The sequence below is a fragment of the Oryctolagus cuniculus genome, chromosome 17, assembly GCF_051225735.1.
Source record: "Oryctolagus cuniculus isolate XC-2025 breed Fujian yellow rabbit chromosome 17, ASM5122573v1, whole genome shotgun sequence".
NCBI lineage: Eukaryota > Metazoa > Chordata > Mammalia > Lagomorpha > Leporidae > Oryctolagus > Oryctolagus cuniculus.
The window spans coordinates 24,966,105-24,989,429 of record NC_142883.1 but is presented as its reverse complement, the minus strand read 5'-3'; the positions used below and the strand labels follow the sequence as shown (position 1 = coordinate 24,989,429).

The 23,325-nt window shown below is 54.2% G+C and overlaps 1 protein-coding gene and 1 pseudogene across 2 annotated transcripts in view; one reads left to right on the top strand and one right to left on the bottom strand.

Annotated features, from left to right (window-relative positions):
* Window positions 1-3,421: 3,421 nt before the first annotated feature.
* Window positions 3,422-3,931, bottom strand: LOC100351350 (biogenesis of lysosome-related organelles complex 1 subunit 1 pseudogene; annotated as a pseudogene). Its single transcript, XR_016224175.1, has one exon. The product of XR_016224175.1 is annotated as a biogenesis of lysosome-related organelles complex 1 subunit 1 pseudogene (transcript).
* An 11,814-nt stretch (window positions 3,932-15,745) lies between these two features.
* The window catches only part of TTLL6 (tubulin tyrosine ligase like 6), a 32,438-nt gene continuing 24,858 nt past the window's right edge, over window positions 15,746-23,325 (top strand). The window contains exons 1-6 of the mRNA XM_051825576.3: window positions 15,746-16,072; window positions 16,792-16,910; window positions 17,037-17,167; window positions 19,220-19,376; window positions 20,092-20,235; window positions 20,741-20,826. Coding sequence (XP_051681536.1) covers window positions 16,872-16,910; window positions 17,037-17,167; window positions 19,220-19,376; window positions 20,092-20,235; window positions 20,741-20,826 — 557 coding nt within the window. The 5' untranslated portion in view covers window positions 15,746-16,072; window positions 16,792-16,871. The remainder of the gene's footprint in view (window positions 16,073-16,791; window positions 16,911-17,036; window positions 17,168-19,219; window positions 19,377-20,091; window positions 20,236-20,740; window positions 20,827-23,325) is intronic.

The window sequence follows — 23,325 nt, the reverse complement described above, 5'->3', positions numbered from 1 at the left end:
CCCAGGGACTCCATTATGGGATACAGACATCCTTACCGCTGTGCAAATTATCCATCCCATAACAGGGTTTTTACACACAGACCAAATCTGATGTTTTATAAACTTCAGGAGACAGAGGAAAAAGTATGCCTCACATGAACCACGTTTCCAAAATGTGTAGGCAGACCACTGCACCTGTTAAACACTTCAGGCAACCCTAATATTTGAAGGCACTTTGCAATGGTCCTTTTAAAAAATTGACCTAGTTTTGTTTTTAAAAATCACATTAAATAAATGGAAAAAAATCCAGAATCTCACCCACATTGTCGAATCTCTTACCTATAGAGGTCATTTGTCTGTAGGAAGGACATTTTTCCTTGAATTGTCTGGTCCCAGTTGAGTCTTTGGCAGTACTTTAACAGCTCTGAAACTGTAGGGAGCAGATGGATAAGCAAATTGTGTCTGCTCTGACGAAGACTGATTGTCTGTGCCCCTCCTTGTGGAATTTTTGTTTCCATTCCTCTCTCCACCCTTTTCTCATAGTCATGTGTCGTTCTTAACTCCTTGTCCTGAAGCTGCCGAAACACAGCCGTCTGCCCTCCTCCCTCACTGAGTGAGTAAATCACAATCTTTAACATATATTCAGTTTTTAGGTCTATAATGAGAATTGTTATACTTTTAAAAATTCTCCCAACATTTCTTCCAGTTTTTATGTATATAATACGTGTTTGACATAAAGTTTTAAAAAAAGACTTACTTATTTATTGACTTGTAAGACTGAGTGACAGAGAGAGGTCAGGAGAGACACAGAGAGATCTCTGTCAGTTCATTCCCAAATGGCTGCAATGGCCTCAGCTGGGTCAGGCCAAAGTCAGGAGCCAGGAACTCCAGCCAGGTCTCCCACACGGGTGGCCGCGGTCCCAGGACTAGGGCCATCATCTGCTGCTTCCCTAGGTGTATTTTAGCAGGAAGCTGCATTGGAAGTGGAGCAGCCAAGACTCCAACCAGCACTCTGATATGGGATGCAAATGTTGCAGGCAGTGTTTTACTTAACTCCTGTGCCACCACTCAGGCCCCTGTGTTTGACAAAATTATAGCGAGAGCTTTATAAAAACTTTTTCACTTACTATTAATAGGTAAAAAGCGTTTTCCTATTGCTAAAAAACATCATGAGAATTGCTTTCTCTCTGTTACCATAAGTGATTCCGCCACAATTTACTGCTTATTGGGCCTGGAGGTGACTACACCAGTACATTACCATTGTGCCCATCTGACACAAGACCACTGGGTGTGTCAGAGGACTCCACATTCATACTCATTGCACACGTGTGTCCTGTGACCCACCAGACACACGTTAGTGGGAAATGGCTCTTGTAAGCACTTGCAAGAAAATGAAAGGCCATGGAGCATGCGTGTCTGTGTCACCCGTGGCACCCAGGGAAGCACCTTGCATGTGTGCATCCTGAGGGTCTGCCCCTGCTGTTCCCTCACAGTGGGGGGGGGGGGGAGGGGCACGTGTGTCCAGGGGTGTCCAGGCCCACCAGAGGATGCCTCCAAAGCCGCCGGGGACTCCCTTTCAGGAAAGGGGTTTTCCCCCGAGGGTGGGGGGGGTGAAGAGGAAAGACCAGATGGACACAGGGGCCTGGAGGCTCCACGGCTCGCAGCCCCACGTCCAGGGGCTCCTTCAGCCCCCACAGAAAGGAACACAGGTCACCCTGGAGAACTCAGAGAGGTGTGGCCAGCTATTTCTATTTCATTACCTACAGTGGTTAAGAGAGTGTGGAGGAAGGGGTAGTGGACTCACAGAAGTCTCACTTCCCCCAGCCTTGGTTTCCCATCTGAAAACAACAGAAGGGGCTGGCACTGCTGCACAGCAGGTTAGGCCATCTGCATCCCATAGGGGCGTCGGTTCAAGTCCCCACTGCTCCACCTCCCATCCAGCTCCCTGCTAATGCACCTAGGAAAGCAGCAGAAGATGGCCCAAGTGCTTGGGCCCCTGCACCCACGTGGGAGACCTGGATGAAATTGCTGGCTCCTGGCTTTGGCCTGGCCCAGTCCTGGTCATTGTGGCCACTTGGGGAGTGAACCAGCAGGTGGACGACCTCTGTTTCTCTTGTTCTGTCACTCTGCCTTTCAAATAAAGAAAAATTGGGGAAAAAAAAACAGTCCCCGCCCCTCCCCGCCACATTTCCTTCTGAAAAAAAAAATCGGAGACACACAAAACTTCACCTTCTAAGCATCCTTGTGTCAGTCTCGCCCTGCCTGGTGAGTATAGCACGATTTTACTTTGACTGGCACAGGATGAAAGGGCTTCCAGGAGGGACCTGGGTTCAGGAGGTGGAAGCAAACATCTGTCTTTGTAATTACACGTACAGGAGGAAGCCCACTCTGAGAACAGCACAGCAAACAGGCTTCTGGGGTTTCATGGCCGTCTTCCTATGCATTCATTTAATCAGGTGGGTGCCTCAGAAACAAACCAAGGAAAACCACCTGCCCAGGGTTTTCATGCACTCACACCTCTGAGTTTGCGCTCAGAGGAGGGGACATGGTCCAAAGTTTAAGACAACTGTGAAGATGTTCTGTTCCAGCCTTTTGCACACGGGCCCAGAAAGTCCCCCAATGCTCGCCCTGTGGGTTTTTCTGTTTCGGGGTCCGCCTGGCACAGAGCTCCTGAGATTCCTCGCAGTTGCTCTGCAGCCCCGTGGGTGTGCTGGAGGGGTGACGCTCACTGAGCTCTTCAGTGGGGGCAGCTCTAACTGCGCGCCCTGGGTTTGCTCCCGTCATCACCCCTGGGATCACTGGCCTGTTAGCTCTCAGGGCAGCAGCCCTCTCCTCTCTCATAAATAACCAGTTGTCAGGGGGCTTAATGGAAACCTCTGGAAGCCGGTAAATCTCTGCTGCCACTCCTCCAGCCTCCTCTCTCTCATTTCCATCACAATATCAGCCCAGAGGGCCTCTGGCTGAACAGATTGGTGGGACAGGGAGGGGTCCAGATCTGGGACAGTTGGTCTTGGGGAAGCATCTGCTCCATGGCCGTTGATGTTGGTCACCTGGGCCCTGAGGGCCCTGGAGAGGAGGCAGGGCCTGCAGCCCCGGGGGCCATCAGCAGGGAGGAGGGCAGAGGACTGGGGAATGGGGAGAGGGTTCTGGGAAAGCAGCAGATGGGCTGCCAGTTCCTCCTCCTTGCTCCAGAGTGAACAGAAGCACCAAATGGCCGCTTCCAGTCTCTGCGAGGGGCCACTCTCCAGACTCCTGGCTGTGCAGATGAAGGGATGGTTCCTGTGCTGGGAGGTGACAGAGTGGATGTACACGCATATTCAGCACTCAGTAGTGAGAGCTCCCTAAACAGCCGGGGAGAGCATCCATGTCCACTTCATGAGGGATGCAGGGTGGGGGGCAGGGCTTCAAGGGATGGAAGATTCCATGAGGCTTGCTTGCACAATTTTTTTTTTTTCGGAGGCTGGGGTTTTATTCACGGCCTGGTGCGGGTGACACAGGCAGGGTGGGGTGGAGGGCAGGGGGTGGAGTGGCTAGGAGGGGGCCGACTGCAGCTGTCCCTTGTACACGTATTCCAGCGCGGTGGCAATGGTGTGCATGTCCAGCTCAATGCTCCGAGCCCAGTTCTCCACATCCCCGATTTCCTTGAGAGCCTGGTTGAAGTTCTCCACCATCCCAATCCACTGGCCTGTCTGCTTGGCAAACTGGGCAGCCTGGGCCTGCAGGGTCTTCACCTTGTGGTCCAGCTTCCTCTGGTTCACGTAGGCCTGGGCCACACCCACGTTGAGGTGGTCCACCAGGGCTTCGGTCAGGCAGGTCGCGGCCGTGATTGCCTCTCGCCTCCTCTTCTCCTGCAGCTCCTTGCGTTCATTCTGCTTGGCCTGGTGTTCCTTCAGCAGACGGGACAGCATGGTCGCGTCTGGCTGGGGGCAGGGCACGTCGAACCCCCCGCTTGCACAATTTTTTAAAGGCTACAGTGATCAAGCTCAGAGCCTCCCAGACTGGAGACCTTCCCCGAGGGCAGGGGGTTTGGGGCAGCTGCTTTATCAGATAAGGGCCGCTCAGATAAGGCTTCTCTCTGCACCTGCTGTAGTTTAGACATTCTCACTTTGACTTAACCATCCCGGCTGACCCATTCTGCATTCATGGCTGGCCTCCCCTGCAGCATGTTCTGCAATTCTACTTTCTTCTGCAATGATGACCTCTTTGTGTCTCCATAGGGGCATCCTGAGACCACATTTATTGGCCCTGCTTGGTAGGGAACACCTGGTAGTCTATTTATTTATTTGCAAGTCAGTTACAGAGGGAGAGAGAGATATATAGGTCTTCCATCAGCTGGTATACTCCCCAAGTGGCTGCAATGGCCAGGGCTGGGCTAGGCTGAAGCCAGGAGTCAGGAGCTTCTTCCAAGTCTCCCACATGGGTGGCAAGAGCACAGGTACTTGGGCTTATCTTCCACTGCTTTTCCCAGCCCCATTATCAAGGAGCTAGATTGGAAGTGGAGCAGCTAGGATACAAACCTGTGTCCATGTGGGATGCTGGCTTTGCAGGTGGTGGCTTTACATGCTATAACACAACACCAGCCCCAGTAAAGTCTATTTATTCCTTGAAAATTTTTCACTTTGAAGTCACCTTTATGCTGTCCTGGTGGGGCTTTTCTTTAGTGCCTTCACTTGCCATGCCTTTGATATCCCACCACAGCTTAGCATGAAGTCCTGCACACACTCACGGGCACAATGTCTCCAGCGAATCAGCTGAAGTCTTCCAGGAGACTCCTGGATCCTGCCTCATCTGCTCTTTGTTCTAGACCCTGTCTAGCCCACTTGGGTCTCATTCATTTGTAATCATAGCCTCTACTCTAACATCAGTGGCTCTGCTCCCAACCTGTGTGTACTGATAGTCCTCTCCCCCACATAATGTACGATTATTCAGAATTTCTCTACAGACAAACCCCTCTACCTGCAAAAGTTGAGTGGCCTTTCTCTTGGTCTTGGCTGGGATCAGATTTAAACCACATCCATCAAACAATCCTCACAAGGGTCCAGAGACCCCCCCTCATTTCCTCTCCTCTATGAAATCCTTTCACTACCTGGTTAGTGCCACTCTTAGGATCACTGGTTGCTATTCTCACCCTGACTTATATACTACAGTGTCTGTTTAAGTGTTTACAGCAGGTGATAATGGAATGAACCAAGGCCTTCAGCAACCAGGTGGTCAACCAGATGCTTCTCCATCCATATATGTCTGTCCCTGCGGAGCCCCAAGATACCCTCAGCGGGCCCCTGTAGACGACGTCCCCAGTCAGCAGGAAGTAGCCAGAGAGACTCATCATCACCCCCTTTCCTATCATCAAAAGGTCTGGGTGGTAGCTTTGGGATCCGCAAGGAGGGAAGGCCTACACTTCCGGGAATGGAAGAAAAGTCCTTGTCAGGGTCCCTGCGGGTGCCTAAAGGTCAACCAATGAGGATCAGACCTGCCTCAACCTTTAACCCCCATGCCCTGAATCTATAAAAGCAGCACTCCCAATCTCTGACGTGCGACTTCCCCGGCCCCCACTCTGTTGCTCTGTTGGGACCAGGGAACCTCGCCCAGGAGCGGAACCCCAATAAAAGCCTGTGAATTGATTGATTCGTGGGCCTGGGAAGATTTGCTATGAGCTGGACACCTTGCAAGGAGGTGTCAGAAAAACCTTATGGTTCTCAGCTGAAAATGGACTCTTTGCTGGGTCTTTTACCAAATTCTGCATCAGCCTTGGGAGAAACAGCTGCTCTGCCTGCCAGTCCCCTTAGGGTAGTCTGGCAGGCAGAAGTCTGGGCTGAGACAGGTGGAAAGGGGAGAAGTTACTGAATTCTGCTACTATCGCCATTCCGGGCGCACCAGAGGGCTGTCCCATGGCGGCTGGGAAGCCAAGACCCCTACCCCTTAAGCCTCCCTACTCGACCAGTCGACCTGGGCGGGCCTCTCTCACCGGTCAGTGACTCAGTGAGCTAGAGCCGTCCACCACCTAGATTACTGCGAAAGATGCTAAGCTTGTGAGAGACGCTGCGGACTGACCCGGCTAACGCAGGCCTGAGCTCCCGACTTGGGTCTCAGTCTACTGGCCGCGCACTGCGCCTTCTGCTTCTGCTTTTGGATATTTGCCCTCCCCTAGGACCTAAATTCAGGGTGCCGCCCCCTCCCCGTCGCCGGAGCTGGGAGTCAGGTGTTCCTGGGTGCGCCTGCGCACGGCGCCCCGACGCCGCGGACCCGAGGGTGCCAGGGGCCAGGCTCCGCCTCCCGCGCTCTGGCCGCGGGAAGGGTCGCAGCGCCGAGCGGGGCGCGCGCCCCCAGCCCCTCGCGCCGGGGGGCGCAGCCCGCGCGTCTCCGGCGTCTCCTGGGACAACCTCGAGCGCGTCCCACCTCCTGCGCCGGGGCGGTTAATTGGACTCGGTGGGAGGGGGCGCGGCCGCTCGCTGCAGGGCCCAATCGAAGGCCTAGACGGTCCTTTATGCAAATACAGGGCCGCCCGGACCCGAAGTTAGGGGCGGGGGTTGGGTTAGGGGTTGAGTGGCAGCCAATGAGAGCGTGTGTCCTTAATCTTTCGAGGAGGGGGTTCGCAAGTGTAGTTGTGGGCGAGCCGGGCCGCAGAGAGGGGGCGAGACCGGGGAGTAGGAATCGCGGGTAAGAGCGCCCTAAAACCTGGTGTTGACCCCAGGTCGAGACCTCCTGGGCCTACCCCCACCCTCCACCCCCGGCTCCCAAAAAACCTGGCTTGACGCGTCCCCGCGGGCCACATAGGGCCCACTTCCCCAGGGCTACCCTCCGCCCTCGTCGGCAGCATTGAAGGCGTCAGCGCTCACCCCTCACGGCCCGGGCCCCGTAAGCCCCCCTCTTGTCTGCCCCTCCCATTCACACTCCCGCCCTCCCCTGAGTGCCACTGGCCAGCTGCCCCTTGGACACCAGCCATCCCCGGGTCTCCACAAACCCTTCCCATCCCTGTGCCCCGCACTGGGCCCTTCTCTCCATCCCTGAGCTCTCTTTGGACACGCCTTCCAAAGCGACGCCTCCCATTTTCACGGTCGCTGGCCTATGGCCCTGCCTCCTTCCCACTTGCTTTCCTCTTCGCTTCAGGTTATTTCTCACCCCTCTGGAAGGAACGCTTATGGAGGTCTGAGGAAAACTCCCCCCGGGGTTACATCTGGGGATAGCCTGGGAAAGGAGCTAACGTTTGTTAGGCACGCATGCGCGCCAGGCACTCCAAAAACATTTAATATTTACACCGATCCTCCCATCCTATTTTACCATACAGCCCTTATTTTGACCCAAGCACTGCTTTTAGAACCTTAGAAATATCAACTCGTTGAATCTTATTTATTTGAAAGTCAAAGTTAGAGAGAGAGAGAGAGAGAGAGAGAGAGAGCGAGCACACTCTTCCATCTGCAGGTTCACTCCCCAGATGGCTGCAACAGCCAGGCTGGGCCAGGAACCAGAAGCTTCTCAGACGTGGCTGGCAGGGGCCCAAGCACTTGGTGGCTCCTCCACTGCTTTCCCCATTAGCAGGGAGCTGGATCAGAGGTGGGGCAGCAGGGACACAAACCACAGCTTTACGGCACCTGGTTTAATCTTTGACACAACCCCAAGGGGTGCATATTATAATCCTCACTCTGCTTCTGAGATAACTGAGGTGCAGAGAGGCCGGTTTCCATTCCAGACAGTAGTAGAACAGGGCTTTGGCTCCGGACCCATCTGTCTTCCTTGCTCATACACTGGGTGTTGTGGAGACGGTGGACAGACACGAGCCTGGCTTCCAGTCTTGCAGAATTCCTCAGTGTCTGGCAGGGTACAAGACAGCATCTGAGTCAGCAAAACGCGTATCGTTCCTGGTAGATGTGGCCTCACGCACTCAGCACGTTGTGTAGGCAAAGCCCTTGCGCGGTCGGATGCCCCATCCCTCCCTTGTTAGCTGCATTTTGCTAAGGAGCCTGACAGGCCCTGTGCTGAATTTGAATGGCGGTTAGAACGAAAGGCCAAAAGGCCATAAAGACGCAGCTTCCCTTATCCTGCCCGCGCCGGAGCCCAAAGCACTTTTCCAAGATGTGGAGCTTTTGTCCTGCTGTTCCTATAATCACAGAGAAGAGGGGGATTAAGAAAGGTGATACTTACCTGGCTTCCTTCTTTATTTATGTGTATTTTTTTTTTAGTTTTTTTTTTTAATTATTTATTTATTTGAAAGTCAGAGTCACAGAGAGGCAGAGGCAGAGAGAGAGAGAGAAAGGTCCTCCATCTGCTGGTTCACTCCCCAGATGGCTGCAACGGTCAGAACTGTGCCTATTCGAAGCCAGGAGCCAGGAGCTTCTTCCTGGTCTCCCACATGGGTGCAGGGGCCCAAGGACTTGGGCCATCTTCCACTGCTTTCCCAGGCCACAGCAGAGCTGGATCAGAAGTGGAGCAGCTGGGACTCGAACTGGTGCACATATGGGATGTTGGTGCTACAGACTGGGGCTTTAACCCACTGTGTCACAGTGCCGTCACCTATGTGTATTCTTTTAAAAAAAATTTTACTCGAACGGCAGAGAGAGAGAGAGAGAGATCTCCCACCCACTGGTTCACTCCCCAATAGCCAGAACTGGGTCAGGCTGAAGCCAAGAGCCAGACATTCAGTCAAGGTCTCCTACATGGGTGGCTGAGACCCAAGTACTTGAGTCCTCACCTGCTGCTTCTCTAGGTACGCATTAGCAGGAGACTGGAATCAGGAGCAGAGGAGACATGAACCCAGGTGCTTGGATATGGGAGGTGGGCACCTGCCCCTCCCTACCTGGCTTCTGATGCCATGCAGAATCAGAGGGGCAAAGTTGAGAGCTGGGAGGGAGGTCTTCAACTCTACAGCTTGTGTCCCGTCCTCCTTGACAGTTCCAAGAGCAAGCACTAGAGGGCGTTATGGGGGATGACGTAAAGGCCACAAGAGGAAGAGGGGCGTGGGTAAGGGAAAGTCCAGTATTTGTGAAAAGAGAAGGAAGTCCCAGGCGGATGCTGTGGGAGAGCCCTTCAGAGCTGAGTGTATTCCTACAGACTGGAAGCAAAGTGTAGGCTGTGAAGGCCAAGGGTGAAAAAACCCGAAACATGTTCCCAGTGTTTTTTTTTTTTTTTTTTAAGATTTATTTTATTTGAAAGGCAGAGTTACTGAGAGAGAGAGAGAGAGAGAGAGAGAGAGAGAGAGAGAGAGGTCTTACATCTGCTGGTTCACTCCCCAGATGGCCTCCATGGCTGGAGCTGGACAGATCCAAAGCCAGGAGCCTGGAGTGTCTTCCAGGTCCCTGACACAGGTGCAGGGACCCAGGCACTTGGGCCATCTTCTACTGCTTTCCCAGGCACACCAGCAGGGAGCTGGATTGAAAGTGGAGCAGCCAGGACTCAAACTGGCACCTATATGGGACGCTGACACTGCAGGCAGTGGCTTTTGCCTGCTGCTCCTGACTCCTGGCTTTGGATCAGCCCAGCTCAGGCTGTTGCAGACATTTGGGGAGTGAAACAGCAAATGGAAGATTTCTCTCTCTCTCTCTCTCTCTCTCTCTCTCTCTCCTCTCTCTCTCTGCCTCTGCCTCTGCCTCTGCCTCTCTAAACTCTGACTTCCAAATAAATAAGTACATCTTAAAGAAAAAAAGTAAATGAGTCAAAGCAGGCACTCTTCAAGGTCTCTCTCAGCTCCAATGTTCAGAATCTTCTGCGAGCTTAGAAAACCCAATTACACTTTTTTTTTTTTTTTTTTTTACAGGCAGAGTGGACAGTGAGAGAGACAGAGAGAAAGGTCTTCCTTTGCCATTGGTTCACCCTCCAATGGCCACCGCGGCCGGCGCGCTGCGGCCGGTGCACCGCGCTTATCCAAAGGCAGGAGCCAGGTGCTTCTCCTGGTCTCCCATGGGGTGCAGGGCCCAAGCACTTGGGCCATCCTCCACTGCCCTCCCGGGCCACAGCAGAGAGCTGGCCTGGAAGAGGGGCAACTGGGACAGAATCTGGCGCCCCGACCAGGACTAGAACCCGGTGTGCCAGCGCCGCTAGGTGGAGGATTAGCTTAGTGAGCTGTGGCGCCGGCCCCAATTACACTTCTGATGAGAACCCTGCTATAGCATGGACACAGGTGAAGAGAAGAGAAGCAAAGAGAGTAAAAATGAACACGAAGTAGAAACAGTAGACCAGTAACAGGTCATAGCAAACCTGGGGAGGGCATTTAGAAGCAGGTGGCTTTAAGAAAAATGGTGTGAGATCAACTGAATCTTTTTTTTTTTAAAGAGTTATTTTATTTGAAAGGCAGAAAGCTAACTGCAGAGACAGAGAGGTAGGGAGAGAGAGAGACAGAGATCTTCCATCTACTGGTTTGCTCCCCAAATGGCTGCAATGACCAGAGCTGGGCCAGGCCAAAGCCAGGATCCAGGAGCTTCTTCCGGGTCTCCCACATGGGTCCAGGGGCCCAAGGACTTGGGCCTCCTTCTACTGCTTTTCCAGGCCACAGCAGAGAGCTGGATCAGAAGTGGAGCAACTGGGACTAGAACCGTCATCCATATGGGATGCCAACATCACAGGCAGAGGCTTAACCTGCTGTGCCACAATGCTGGTCCCTCAGCGGTGCCTCTTACCTTAACCTCTGTGTGCCTCCGTCTTCTCATCTGTAATGGAGGAAAGGTAGTGTCTGGGATCAGATGTTGCAAGGATGAGACACTGTGTATATAAAATACTCAGTCTAGCGCTGCCACTTGGCAAGTATGTTGTGCATAGTAACTGCAAGTGAATGAAATCCTTTTCGTTTCATGAAAGGACCCAAGGTTGATGCTTTAAAAGGTGTTAAGCGGCAGGGAGTGTTTGGTGTGGAGGTTAAGCTGCCACTGGGATGCCTACCTCCCATATCACAGAGCCTGGGTTTGAGTCCTGGCTTCACTCCTGATTCCAGCTTCCTGTTTGTATGCACACTGGGAGGCAGCAAGTGACGGCTCCTTGCCAGGCATATAAGACACCTGGATTGAGTTCCTGGCTGCTGCCTTTGGCCCGGCCCAGCCCCAGCTGTGGGAGTGAATCAGTAGATGGAAGATCTTTCTCTTTCAAATAAAATAAATTAATTAAAAAATAACAAATAGGGAGGCTCTCTTTATTGCTGGCATGAAGGAATGGAAACACTTTTCTAAAAGAAAAGAAAGTCTGGATTTTTACGAGAAATCTGAATTTTCTAGTTGTTGGCAATGACTTCTATTGAACAACTGCCACGCTCACAAGGGATCAAGGGGACATTTTTGCAGGGGAGATCCAGGAAGCAGGTCCCCTGGAGGCAACCTTTGGAAGAGGAATTCTCTTTCAGAAGCCTTTGGGGAGAAGCCAGCTGGATTCATCCCTGGGGTTAAACAGAGGGGAGAGGGCTGGGGGGAGGAGAAAGCAAGGGGGCTTCAGACAGAGAACATGGTCGCAGTGGCAAGGGCTGTGGTCTGCCCTGTTGCACCTGTCTCAGGGGCCATCCAGGTGTTTCTGAAGAACAACACACAAACCGGTTCCTCTAAGGACATGGACAGGGCTCCCTGCTCCGCACGCCTGGGGCCCTCTCACGCAACAAGCGCTAACTGAATTTACCATTCTGTTTTGTTTTCTCTCCAAGGCAGACAGATATAAAGCAGCCATGACTCACTCTTACCATTTGGGCAAGGACTCAAGAAAGGGCAGAGACAACCTGCAACTCGCAACTCCAGAGATCAAGTTCAGGGTCAGTTTCTCCTCAAGTTAACATTAACCTTTAGGTAAACGGTGCCACTCCTCCATGAGGGTTTGGTAAACAGGAGCCGTTGTGGAGGGCTAGGGGAGTGGAGCCGGCCGTTTACCTGCGAGGAAGGGAGCAGCCCAAGCTCGAGATTTCATGGACCTTAGCTGTCTTGAACTTTGCCAGGAAGCTGCCTGATCACTGGGAACAATCCGCTCACGAGGCCCAGGTCTTCTCCAGCAGGTGCACAGAGCACAGCTCCTTCTCCCCTGCTCTGCCGTCTCCATGCAGGGACCTGAGCGCATGCACGCACGCACAAGAGACAAGCAGACTTAGCAATTCCGTCCTTCCTTTTGTGAGGGGTTCGTGAATGTGAGCATTCTCTGAAGAGCTCCAAGAACTGAAGTCACATAAGGACGTGCTGTTAGTCACAGGGAGCCCTGTAGTTAGAGGACACCATCACCACCAGACATGGTTTGGGGAGGGGACAGACAGAGGTGGGAGTTGTGCACTGGTGTTGTCTAGAATCAGTGAGTTCCGATGCGGAGGGGAGTGGGGCCCGTGGGAGGCTGGGGCTCTGGGGAGCCTGCCACACTCACGTGCTGCTGGCAGTCGTTGGCTGAAATGGTTGGAATCCCTCTGGGAAACACCTGGGTGATCTTACATACAGGAGCAGGAGCTACATAATTGTTACAGTCATTAACCCTGGAATCCCAAGAGATTAAGAAAATAATGCTAAAGAATTAAAAGTCCCTCTCTACGTAAAAGCATATGTTCTGGAGCTATTGAGATCATATCAAAATGGGAAGCAACTTACATTCCCAGCAACGAGGGAATGGTCGCTTACATTCTGGCATGTTCAGTGAAATATTGCAGTCACTAACACCAAAGGATGTTTATGGTATGATGCTAAGAGGGCAAGAGAAACAAGATAGAAAGTTATAATCGTATAAGAAAAATTATGCTTAGAAAAAGCAGAATATATCCGTCAGCAGCCGGAGAGCTGCAGGCGATTTGCACTACCCCATTTTTTTTCTTTTCTTTCTTTTTTTTTTTTTTTTGGACAGGCAGAGTGGACAGTGAGAGAGAGAGACAGAGAGAAAGGTCTTTCTTTTGCCGTTGGTTCACCCTCCAATGGCTGCCACGGCCAGCGCGCTGTGGCCGGTGCATCGCGCTGATCCAAAGGCAGGAGCCAGGTGCTTCTCCTGGTCTCCCATGGGGTGCAGGGCCCAAGCACTTGGGCCATCCTCCACTGCCCTCCCGGGCCACAGCAGAGAGCTGGCCTGGAAGAGGGGCAACTGGGACAGAATCCGGCGCCCCGACTGGGACTAGAACCCAGAGTGCCGGTGCCACAGGCGGAGGATTAGCCTAGTGAGCTGCGGCGCCGGCCGCACTACCCCATTCTTAAAGCCTCTCTTAATGCCATTTTATTTCAGTAATGTTCAATTATAATAAAGGGTATAATTTTAAAGATTTAGTTATTTGAGAGGCAGAGTTACAGACAGAGAGAGGGAGAGACAGAGAGAGAGATCTTCCATCCACAAAGGCCAGAGCTGTGCTGATCCGAAGCCAGGAGCCAGGAGCTTCTTCCAGGTCTTCCATGAGAGTGCAGCGGCCTAAGCACTTGGACCATCTTCCACTGCTTTCCCAGGCCACAGCAGAGAGCTGGGTCAGAAGAGGAGCAACTAGGACATGAACTGGCACCCATATGGCTGCTGGAGTCACTGGTGGAGGTTTAACCTACTATGCCACAGCACCGGCCCAAGAGAATATATTTTTAAAAATCCAAGGAGGTTGTAGGGGGAGTAATAGGGCAAAACAGTAAGAGGACTATGGGCGCCAAAGGAGAGGGATGGACATGGAGAGTGGGAGGTTGGCAGGGCTCAAGGGGGGAAGGAGAGGAAGAAAGAGCGCCAGGAAAATGCCTTGGATGTGGGGAGCCTCGGAGCAGTTCGCTGGGCCTGGCAGTTCCAGGTTACTCGAAGGCCAACTGCATATTCCTTAAAAGTAGTGGAGCAGGGACATTACAATTCATCTTTCACATTATATTTTATTACTTTTTTTTTTCATTTATTTGAGAGAGAGAAAGAGAAGTAGACAGAGAAAGCTCCCATCTGCTGGTTCATGCAAGACTGAAAGTACCCACAACAGCTAGGGCTGGGCAGGCTCAAGCCGGGAGCTGGGAACGCCATCCAGGTCTCCACGTGGGTGGCAGGGACCCAGCTACTGGAGCTGTCTTTGCCGCCTCCCAGCGTCTGCGCTAGCAGGAAGCTGGAGTCAGGAGCTGCAGCAGGCATCGTATTCAGCCTCGACCTCTAGGCCAAATGCCTGTCCCGGATCTTATATTTTAATTATTGTATAATATTTACACTTATTTTTTGGGAAACAGTATTATAATTTGACGTATGTATATAATGTATACCGATCAAAGGATAATTAGCATTTCTCTCTCCTCAAACATTGTTTCTATGTGTTGGGAACCTTTGAACTCTTCTCCTGTAGCTCTTTTGACAGGTATGATAAGTTAATACAGACTGTAGCTATCCAACTGTGCTATTGAATGTTAGGACTAATTCCCCCACCTAACTAACTTGTAGCTTTTATAACCCAATCTCTAACCTTTCACTTTAACATCTTTTTTTTTTTTTTAATTTGTATTTGAAATTGCCAGCAAGCATCCATTCCCGTGGGGCTGTGGGGTATGTGAACTTTGCCAGACTTCTTCCTTCCATGTGTTTCACAGTTTGGTCTTGTTTTTTTATTTTGGAGTAGATGATGAAAGAGACATGACAGCAATTTCTGTGGCTGGGGTCTCGGAAGGTCTGCAACTGGCCCTGGGCTTGAGTCCTCCTGTTTAATCGTCCACAGGCCTGTCCTGTACTCTCTGCAGGACCCAGGCCCCCATGGCAGCCAGCAAGTTGCTCTGTGGGAGGTTTGTTGTGGCACTGAAACAGTTAACAGACCTCAGAGCGCCTCCACCTGCCCCTCTGGGACTGCTCCCTTGGCTCCACTGCTCACTGGCCCTCTCTCCAGACACTCACTCACCTGAACAATAAGATTGTTTACCAGGGATGCCACACTCATCATCCCAGCCTGCTCCTGAAAACCCCAGGAGGGAAAAACCAGGGCCAGGATTGGCTGAGGGAGTCCCCAAGGTCATAGTCAATGGCAAAAGACAAAAATCACCTCCTTCCTGGAGCTTGCAGGAACCATGGAGGTAGGGTGGCGGTTTCTCAACTGCGATCTTTGGCTTGGTGTCGGAACTCTGGTTCACCACACACATGAACGAGGGAGGGGGTCCCCCTACAGGTTGATCCCCGTAACTGCGGCTCCCTCTGCCCTCTCCAGGGGAGCTCCTATTTCCCCAGGGCCTGTGCCCTGGCCGGGGAGACACTGCACGGCCTGACTCCTGAAGGGGAGGAACCGATAGATTCTGAACCGAGAGAGGACAATTCCATGGAAGACCCTAAAGAAGTCGTCAGCCTGGCTCTTGTGAGAGAGGACGCTGGGGCGAAAAGGGGGCCTCGGAGTGCCCAGCAGCAAGGCAGGAAGAAGAAGAAAAAGAAGAAGAGGAGGTGAGGATTGAAAGATGGGGAGCCGTGTCGGCAAGCACGGGAGGGGATGGCAGGAAAGGGAGCCTTGGCGGGCAATCAGAGGGCAAAAACAAACCCGGTGCGGACATTGTCAACGCCACATCCCGTTCGGGACGTTCATCAAAAAAAGAAGCTGCTTCTGGTGATGTGTTCTAGAGAATCAAGCAGTGCCGCGTGCACCCTAGCCCCACACTTTGTCCTGTTCTGCATTCAGGACGGGTCTGTAAAAACAAAAGCGGTGAGACTTCCTGACATAGGACTGAGAAAGATTTCAACTCAGAGTGTGCTGCTTTGTCCTGGGGCTTCAGATAGTCCAGACCCAGAATGATTTATCCCCATCTGGCTACAGCTTGTCCGTTCAGTTCTTGTTTGCTGTTCTGCCAGGACTCGCTCCTTGGGCTGACTGGTACTGGAAGCTTGTCCAGTTCCTAACTCACAGCTGCCCTCGATGGGGGAGGGAGAAGGAGATAAGATGTCCACTTTCTGTCCCAGATGAACCACTGGAGTACAGGGATTGAGGCAATGATGTTCATATGAAGCTGCAAGCAAAATTCGCTATGAGTGTGCCGCGGAATTTCTGCCTCGTGGGCAGAGTGATGTATCCCGAGCCCGTATTTTCTCTCCCTCCGCCAGCATTTGAATCTGTGACCTCAGGGCACGGGCAGGTTGGGCTTCACCCAGCCCCACGGGCACAGGTGCCACGGCAAGGGTGTCTGTCTCTGTCCTGCTTTCCTTGTTCTCTTTTCCAGATGATTGGTGATCAATCTATCCAGCTGCCGGTATGAGAGCGGTGAGCCTCTGTGTTGATGGGATCTGCGATGGGGATCCAGTGGGTTCTCCTGGAGGGCTGGGGAGGGGGGGTGCTCTTGGGCGACACTGAGGATGCAGAGAGCTGGTCCTCCCCGCCCAGTGAACCGTCTGGGGAAGACGGGCGTCTCTTCCCAAGACTGCAGCGCTGTCCACTTCAACTTCCCATAAGTCTGATCGCGTGGTCTGAGGATTGAGTCCCAGAAGAGACAAATCTTGCTGCGGTCAGCGGCTATGCTTTAGAGCACAGGCCATGGCTGAACCACAGAGCGCAGCGTTGCGGTTGTTGGGTTTGAAGTTCAAATCCGAACACCTGAGGCTGGTCTTGTCCTCGGCAGGTGACTGCCGACACCTCTCCCTTTCCAGCCCTCGAAGGCGTCTGCCAGCTCCCAGCTCCTCACGCTAACGGGACGGGCGGGGCAAGGAGAATGTGAGGGCAACTCGTAGCTGTGACTTTGACATCCGCTGTCGAGTCGTTTTGCTGCCCGTTTGCCTCCACTCATTCAGCTTGGTGCGGGCTGATGTGAAGGGTTGGTTTGTATTCCTGGAACCTGCAGGGCTTGGTGTTTGGAAGGAAGCCAGGGGACCCGCTCCTCTCACTTCAGGTTTTGGTCTGGCAGCCCCTAGACAGGCCCCTCACACTCCACGCTCCTCGCCCACCTCCTGAGCTAACAGGCCGCCCCCTCTCCCACCCCACTGCAGTGCGCAGGGCTGCGCGGGAGTATGGCCTCCAGGAGGGGGGCGCAAACGAGGACTGGACCCTCTACTGGACAGACTACGTCATGCCGCTGGAGAGGGTGATGGAAATGAAGAGCTACCAGGTAGCCCCCCTGCTCAGGGGGCCCCCAGGGGGAGCTCGCCAGCAGACCCCCCACCTCCCCTCCACCTACCCACTCCCATCCCCACCCCCAACCGCAGTTCGTGAATTCTGGCTTCCTTCCTGGCAGAAAATCAACCACTTTCCTGGGATGAGCGAAATCTGCCGCAAGGACTTGCTGGCCAGGAATATGAGCCGCATGCTGAAGATGTTCCCTAAAGATTTCCACTTTTTCCCCAAGACCTGGTGCCTCCCTGCTGAGTGAGTGCCACCCCCTCCTCCCCCTTAGTCTGCCTTGGTTGCAACTTTGCCTGCCCACAAGGTCTCCCGTCTCTCCCCTCCAAGTTCAGGAAGAGAAGGGATACAGGGTGTGTCCAAGGTTGAGAAAACACAAGCTTCTACCTATAAAATTAGATGACAGCTAGGGGCTGGGTGCCCTGGAGCCCGTACCTGCAGTTGGGATGTGAGTTTGCTCTGACCCTGAAAGCTGTTGATTTTGAACTTGTTCCAACCATTCAACCGTGCAATTTCTGAATTTTGAAGGACCACGTGTTGCCCTCAGAGAGAGCTGGGCGGTGCTTAGCACCCAGGTGAGGAGTGGGCAGAAATGACAGAGCAGTCAGCCCTTCCCCTCCCCTGGACTCCTGTTGTCCTCTTCAAACGTGGACATTGGTTCCTGGTGTGTGAAATGCTCTGGGCCACGCCACCCGGAAGCAGGAGAAATGCGACACGACACGAACACGACTCAGGGTACCGTCTGGCGGATGAGACAGGTGCAGGGCGTCAGAGAGATCACACTGGCAGGAGTACACTCCACGGCCAGGGCACCGGCGGTCTCCCGCCCTTCCCTTTCCACCTGGGGCTTCCGGGGCCCTAGCCTCTCCTTACTGTGTCTGGAACAACTGTCAGGACTCAGCAGCAACTTAGAAGGGTGAGTGTTTGCCACTCAGTCAGAGGAGGCTCCAGATTCACGGTCACTGTGTGACATCGCAGTTCAGTGACTTTTGCAACAGTCACAAGGTTCTTTCGAGTTAAAACCCAGAACCAGAAGTATGGCAAGACCGAGACACATCGTCTGTTCACTTGGTCCCTCCCGCCTGCCTGCCTTCTGAATATTTTTTCTTCAAAGTACCTTCAAACACATCACTTGTGCTCCCCTACTCTGGCTCAGTGAGGGGTCACAGCTGCAACCCCAGAGCCCAGAGCCAGTAAGAGATTGATAGATACGGGGCCACGATGAGCCCCGGGTCTCCCGCGAACTCCAGGTCACAGCCACCTCTCTGGGGCACACATTTGCGTGTTCCTGCTTTAACCAGCCTATGAAATGGGTTTCCTCGCCCACACGAAGTCAAGGCTTAGAGAAGTCAGGTCCTGGCACAGCATTTCACAGCTGTGAGGTTGTGGTGCCTGGGTTTAAGTCTGGACCTGAACTCCTCCAAAACCCATACTCTCCCCTTTGCATATATCCTGTGGTCTCTCACATTGGCAGACCTCTGGACATACGTCTGTCAACACCAGGGCTTTCCATTGTTTTTCATTTCTTCTTTGTCACAGGCTAGCCTTGTTGCAGGCATTTGGCTTAGGGGGTCAAGACGCCCATGTTGCTGGCGCTGTGGCTCACTAGGCTAATCCTCTGCCTTGCAGTGCTGGCACACCGGGTTCTAGTCCCGGTCAGGGCGCCGGATTCTGTCCTGGTTGCCCCTCTTCCAGGCCAGCTCTCTGCTGTGGCCAGGGAGTGCAGTGGAGGATGGCCTAAGTGCTTGGGCCCTGCACCCCATGGGAGACCAGGAGAAGCACCTGGCTTCTGCCATCGGATCAGCGCAGCGCGCCGGCCGCGGCGGCCATTGGAGGGTGAACCAATAGTAAAGGAAGACCTTTCTCTCTGTCTCTCTCTCTCACTGTCCATTCTGCCTGTAAAAACAAAACAAAACAAAACAAAACAAAAACAAAAACAAAAAAAACGCTCATGTCCCACAACAGAGTACCTGGGTTTGATACTCAGCTCTGTTTCGGACTCCACTTTCCTGCTAATGCAGACTCTGGGAGGCAGCAACGATGGCTAGAGCAATGGGATTCCCGCCACCTGCATAGGAGGGAGACCTGGGTTGTGCTCCCAGATCCTGGCCCTGGCCCTGGCCCTGGCCCACCTCTTTTGGGCTTTTGGAGGGGTGAACCAGTAGGTGGGAGCTTGCTCTCTCTGTCACTTTCTCTGTCTCCTTGCCTCTCCAATAAATAAATAAGAAAGAAGAACTAGCCTTCTCTCATCGCTCCCCAGCGAAAGGTCTCCATCTCGTTCCCTCCTTCCTCCGGCAGCTGGGGAGACCTGCAGGCCTATAGCAGGCTAAGGAAGAATAAGACGTTCATCTGCAAGCCAGACTCGGGCTGCCAAGGGCGTGGGATCTTCGTCACGCGGACGGTGAAAGACATCAAGCCAGGGGAGGATATGATCTGCCAGCTCTATATTTCCAAGGTGCTTCCTCATCGCGATGTTTTATCTGCTGCTCACTGCAAGTCAGGCGCTAGCGCCACTGGACCGAAGGTGGAGCAAGGCCAAGGAGGGCGGAGGTGGGGGGGACACCAGGCTGCCCTCTGCCTTGGACTTTGGCAGACCAAGCCCTTCTGACCAGGGGTGCTGCCATGGACCTGGGCCAGAGTGGCCTCCGCCCTGGCACCCTGATCACTTGATCTGGCCCCTTTCATCTGACGGATGAGAGCCAGGAGAGTGCCTTGGGCTTGGTGGGGTGGGGGTGGGGGGAGCAGCTCTCTTGGGGCAGAAGAGACTGGAGTTCCTCCATGCCTAGCGCTCAGAGGTCACAGTGGGAGGGGCCAGAGCTGCAGGTGTAATGTAACCCTGCACGGCCACCCTGTCCTTTCCTTGGAGGACTTTTTACTATGACTTTGTGTAATCTCCAAGATGTCTCTTGGAGTGGGCTCCCTGTGTCATTTGACAGATCGGGAAACCAAAGCACAGTGCGGCTTGGTGACCTCCCCAAGGTCACACATTGGGTTCCTGAGTGCCAGTCTCTTATCCGCACCCCTAGGCCCCACCCCACCAAATCCTGGCAAGCTTGTGGGCTCCAACCGTAGGCAGTATCGGCGCTGACCCCGGGGTGGGGGTGGGGCAGTGATTTGCCAGCATGAGGCTCCCCTCTGTCGCTTATGTGACTTCGGTTTCCCCCTCCCAGCCCTTTATCATCGACGGGTTCAAGTTTGACCTGCGCATCTACGTGCTGATAACATCCTGTGACCCTCTCAGGGTTTTTGTGTACAACGAAGGGCTGGCTCGCTTCGCCACCAGCTGCTACTCTCACCCCTGCACAGAGAACCTGGTGAGCTCAGGGGAGACGCCGCCTCACCCCAGCCCCTCAGCGCAACCCAAATCCCTGGGCACGTTCTCAAGACTGGTGGGCGTCTTGCCCTCTGCCAGGCTGCGAGGGTCCTTTCATTCAGTCCTTCCAGGAGAAGCCCCCAGGGGTGGGGAGTATTTGTCCCCATCCTGCAGAGGAGACTAAAACCCAGAGGGTGGGGGGACTCGTCCAAGGTCATACAGACAGGAAGAGGCGAGTCTGGCACTCATGGCCAGATCTGCCTGGTACTATCACTAGGCCCCAGTTCAGGGGTGCCCAAGGGGAAACAGCCCTGGGTGAGCCATCCCATAATTCTCTCCACTCTGGCCCCAGGGACTCCACAGGTTTCCCGCAGGCGGGGCACTGACCAGCCCCAGGAGGGGTTGTAGGAGAGCCCTTCCGACTTCCTGGGTTTGGTCCAAGGGGCCATGGGCAGGGGAAGGCAAGCTCTGGGCCTGGCCCCACACCCTGGTGTCTCTCTCCCCAGGATGACATCTGCATGCACCTGACTAACTATTCCATCAACAAGCACAGTTCCAACTTCATTCAAGACGCGCACTCAGGCAGCAAGAGGTAAGGAAGCGGCTTCACTGCCCTTTCAAGTCCCTGCCACCCTCGGAGCTGCCCTCCGGCCTGCCCAGACCCTGTCAGTGTCACCATCTTGGGTCACGGGTGGGCCCAGAAAATAACTGCTTGCATCTCAATCCAGAAGAGACTCCTATGCCCCTGGGGCTGTTAATCATTACAAGAAGGCCACGTAGTAAACCCTGGGAGGCTGGGAGGAAGGGAGATAAACAGGACCGGTTACCCCAGCACCATACACACAGCAACACAGACCCTGACTGCACCCGGCCCTTCTCCCTCTTCAGCCCTGCCCCAGAGCAGGACTTGCACGCCCCGTGTTCCTGGCCTGTGGCTCCCCTGGGTGTTGCTGCAACAGAGCTAGCTGGCTTTGGATTCCCCAGAAAGCAGGGGAGGGGCGAGAGGAACTCACAGCTTCACCATTCTTGTTGTGGTCTAGTCGGGTCTGTTTGAGGGTTAGGAAAAACGGGGACTGAGGAATACAAATGTGAAGGGGAAAGAGCAAGCATTTCAGGGCACCTGGGGTGCGTTGTTGACTGGGTCTGGTGCTTTGTCTGCATTTTCAAAAGCATTTATTGGAGAGAGGGAGAGAGGATGCCCCCATCCACTGGTTCACTCCCCAAATGCCCACAGCGGTCAGGATTGGACCAGGCTGAAGCCAGGAGCCAGGAGCTGAATCCACATCTCCCACCTGGGTGTCAGGAACCCAATCACTTGAGCCGTCACCACCGCCTCCCAGGGTGTGGAGTCAGGAGCCAGCACCAGGGATGCAGCCCAGGCACTCTGATATGGGGGGGGGGGGGGGGAGGTGTCTCAAGTGGCACTTTAACTGCTATGCATTTTGTTATAGTTGAATTTTCACAGCAACAGTAAGGCAAGAGCATTATCATCTGCCCTGAGGGGTGCAGAGCTGTGGGGGCAGGCATCTCCATTTGATGGATGAGGAAAACCACCTGGGGGACTTTAAGTGAGTCTTACGGCTGTGGCTTCTCGAATGAGTGGAGGAGCTCACTGTCTGTGCTGCACCAAGGACCGACGGGCCGGCAGTGCAGGCAGTGGGTCTGGCTTCAGAGTGTGACGGGCAGATGGCATTCATCATGCACCCAGTGCAGAATTCAAAAAGGCTCGTGGGAAATCCTCAGGTTAAGCCCGCGTGTGGGGTGTGTGTGAAGGCCTGGAGGATGCCAGCTCCACCCCTTTTGCCACCAAGTTCTCCCACCTCCTCCACCCCCGACCTGGAGTGCGGACCCCACCCTGAGCCCCTGGCATTGGCGCGTGCTGAGCTTCTGTGCTCAGGGAGGGCTGGTTCTTGTCCCCGCCATGACACCTGCCAGCTGAGTCCGCTTGGACAGGTTCCATGGGTTCCCCCGGCCTCCATTCCTGGGTAAGATGAGGGCAAGGAGAGGACCTGCCCTGCCCACTTCACAGGGTCCCCGTGAGGCTCGAGTGACCTGTGGTGGCCGCACAACCCGTGCTGGTGCCCACTGTCATTTCTGCTGACTCTAAGGGCGTGGGATGGAAGGGCCCTCAAATCCCTCCTCTTCCAACAACTGGCTTCAGGCCCCGCGGAGGGGTGTGTTGTGGGCTGCCAGACCGAGGCGAGGGTGCAGACTTCTGGTGGTGTTCTGCCGCCCTCCACACTTGCCCCCTTCCCCTCCCCCCCACCCTTCCCCTGCTCTTCTCCATCCACCCTCCCTGCTGGAGCGGCTTCTGCTCCCACGGCCTCAGCCCTGCCCTCCCTTGGCTCAGCCCCTCTCCTCTGGGCTCCAGGCCCATCTGGCCTCAGTTGCCCTTGGATGTCTGTGTCCCTGGTGCCTGCGGCTCAGTCATTCCCAGCGTGGATGCATCCTCCCTGCCTCTGCCCCTGCCCTTCCTGCCCCACCTGCCCGACTCTGCCATCTGCTCTGCGGGACTGGGAGCTTGGTACCGCCATGCACGTTCCCTCTTGCAGCCACTCCTCAGGCCCTGCAGGCTCCTCCTGTAAAGGCCCCCACAGCCCTTCCCTTCCATCGGCCAGGCCTCTGCTTCAGACCCAGGCCCCGGGCGGCCGCATCGGCCTCCCCTACCCTCTCCCTAGCTGCGGGCACTGCAGCTTCACTTCTCCGTGTCTCCAGTTTTTCATCTCTAAAATGAGACAATAAAACGTGAGCACCGGCTGGCCTGCCTCACGGATATGCTGGAGTCTCGCGAGATGCCGTGTACGAAGGGACTGTGGAAGCCGTAACCCCCATGCAAGCAGGCCCTGCTGGTGCCCTGCATCCCACGCACTCATCGCTTCACTCTCAGGGGACCAGTGCAGCCCTCCGGTGTCTGAGCATCAAGTTCAAGCTCCTTTGCCCAAGCTACTGTCATTTCCACTATCGTTACTACTACCCTAACAGCCAGCTTAACTTGTTGGGCGCAGTCTGCATACCTCACCCAGCTCAGTCCTCACAGCAGTCCCAGGAAGGCGCTGTTATCGTCACCCTCGATCTGCATGTTTGGGAACTG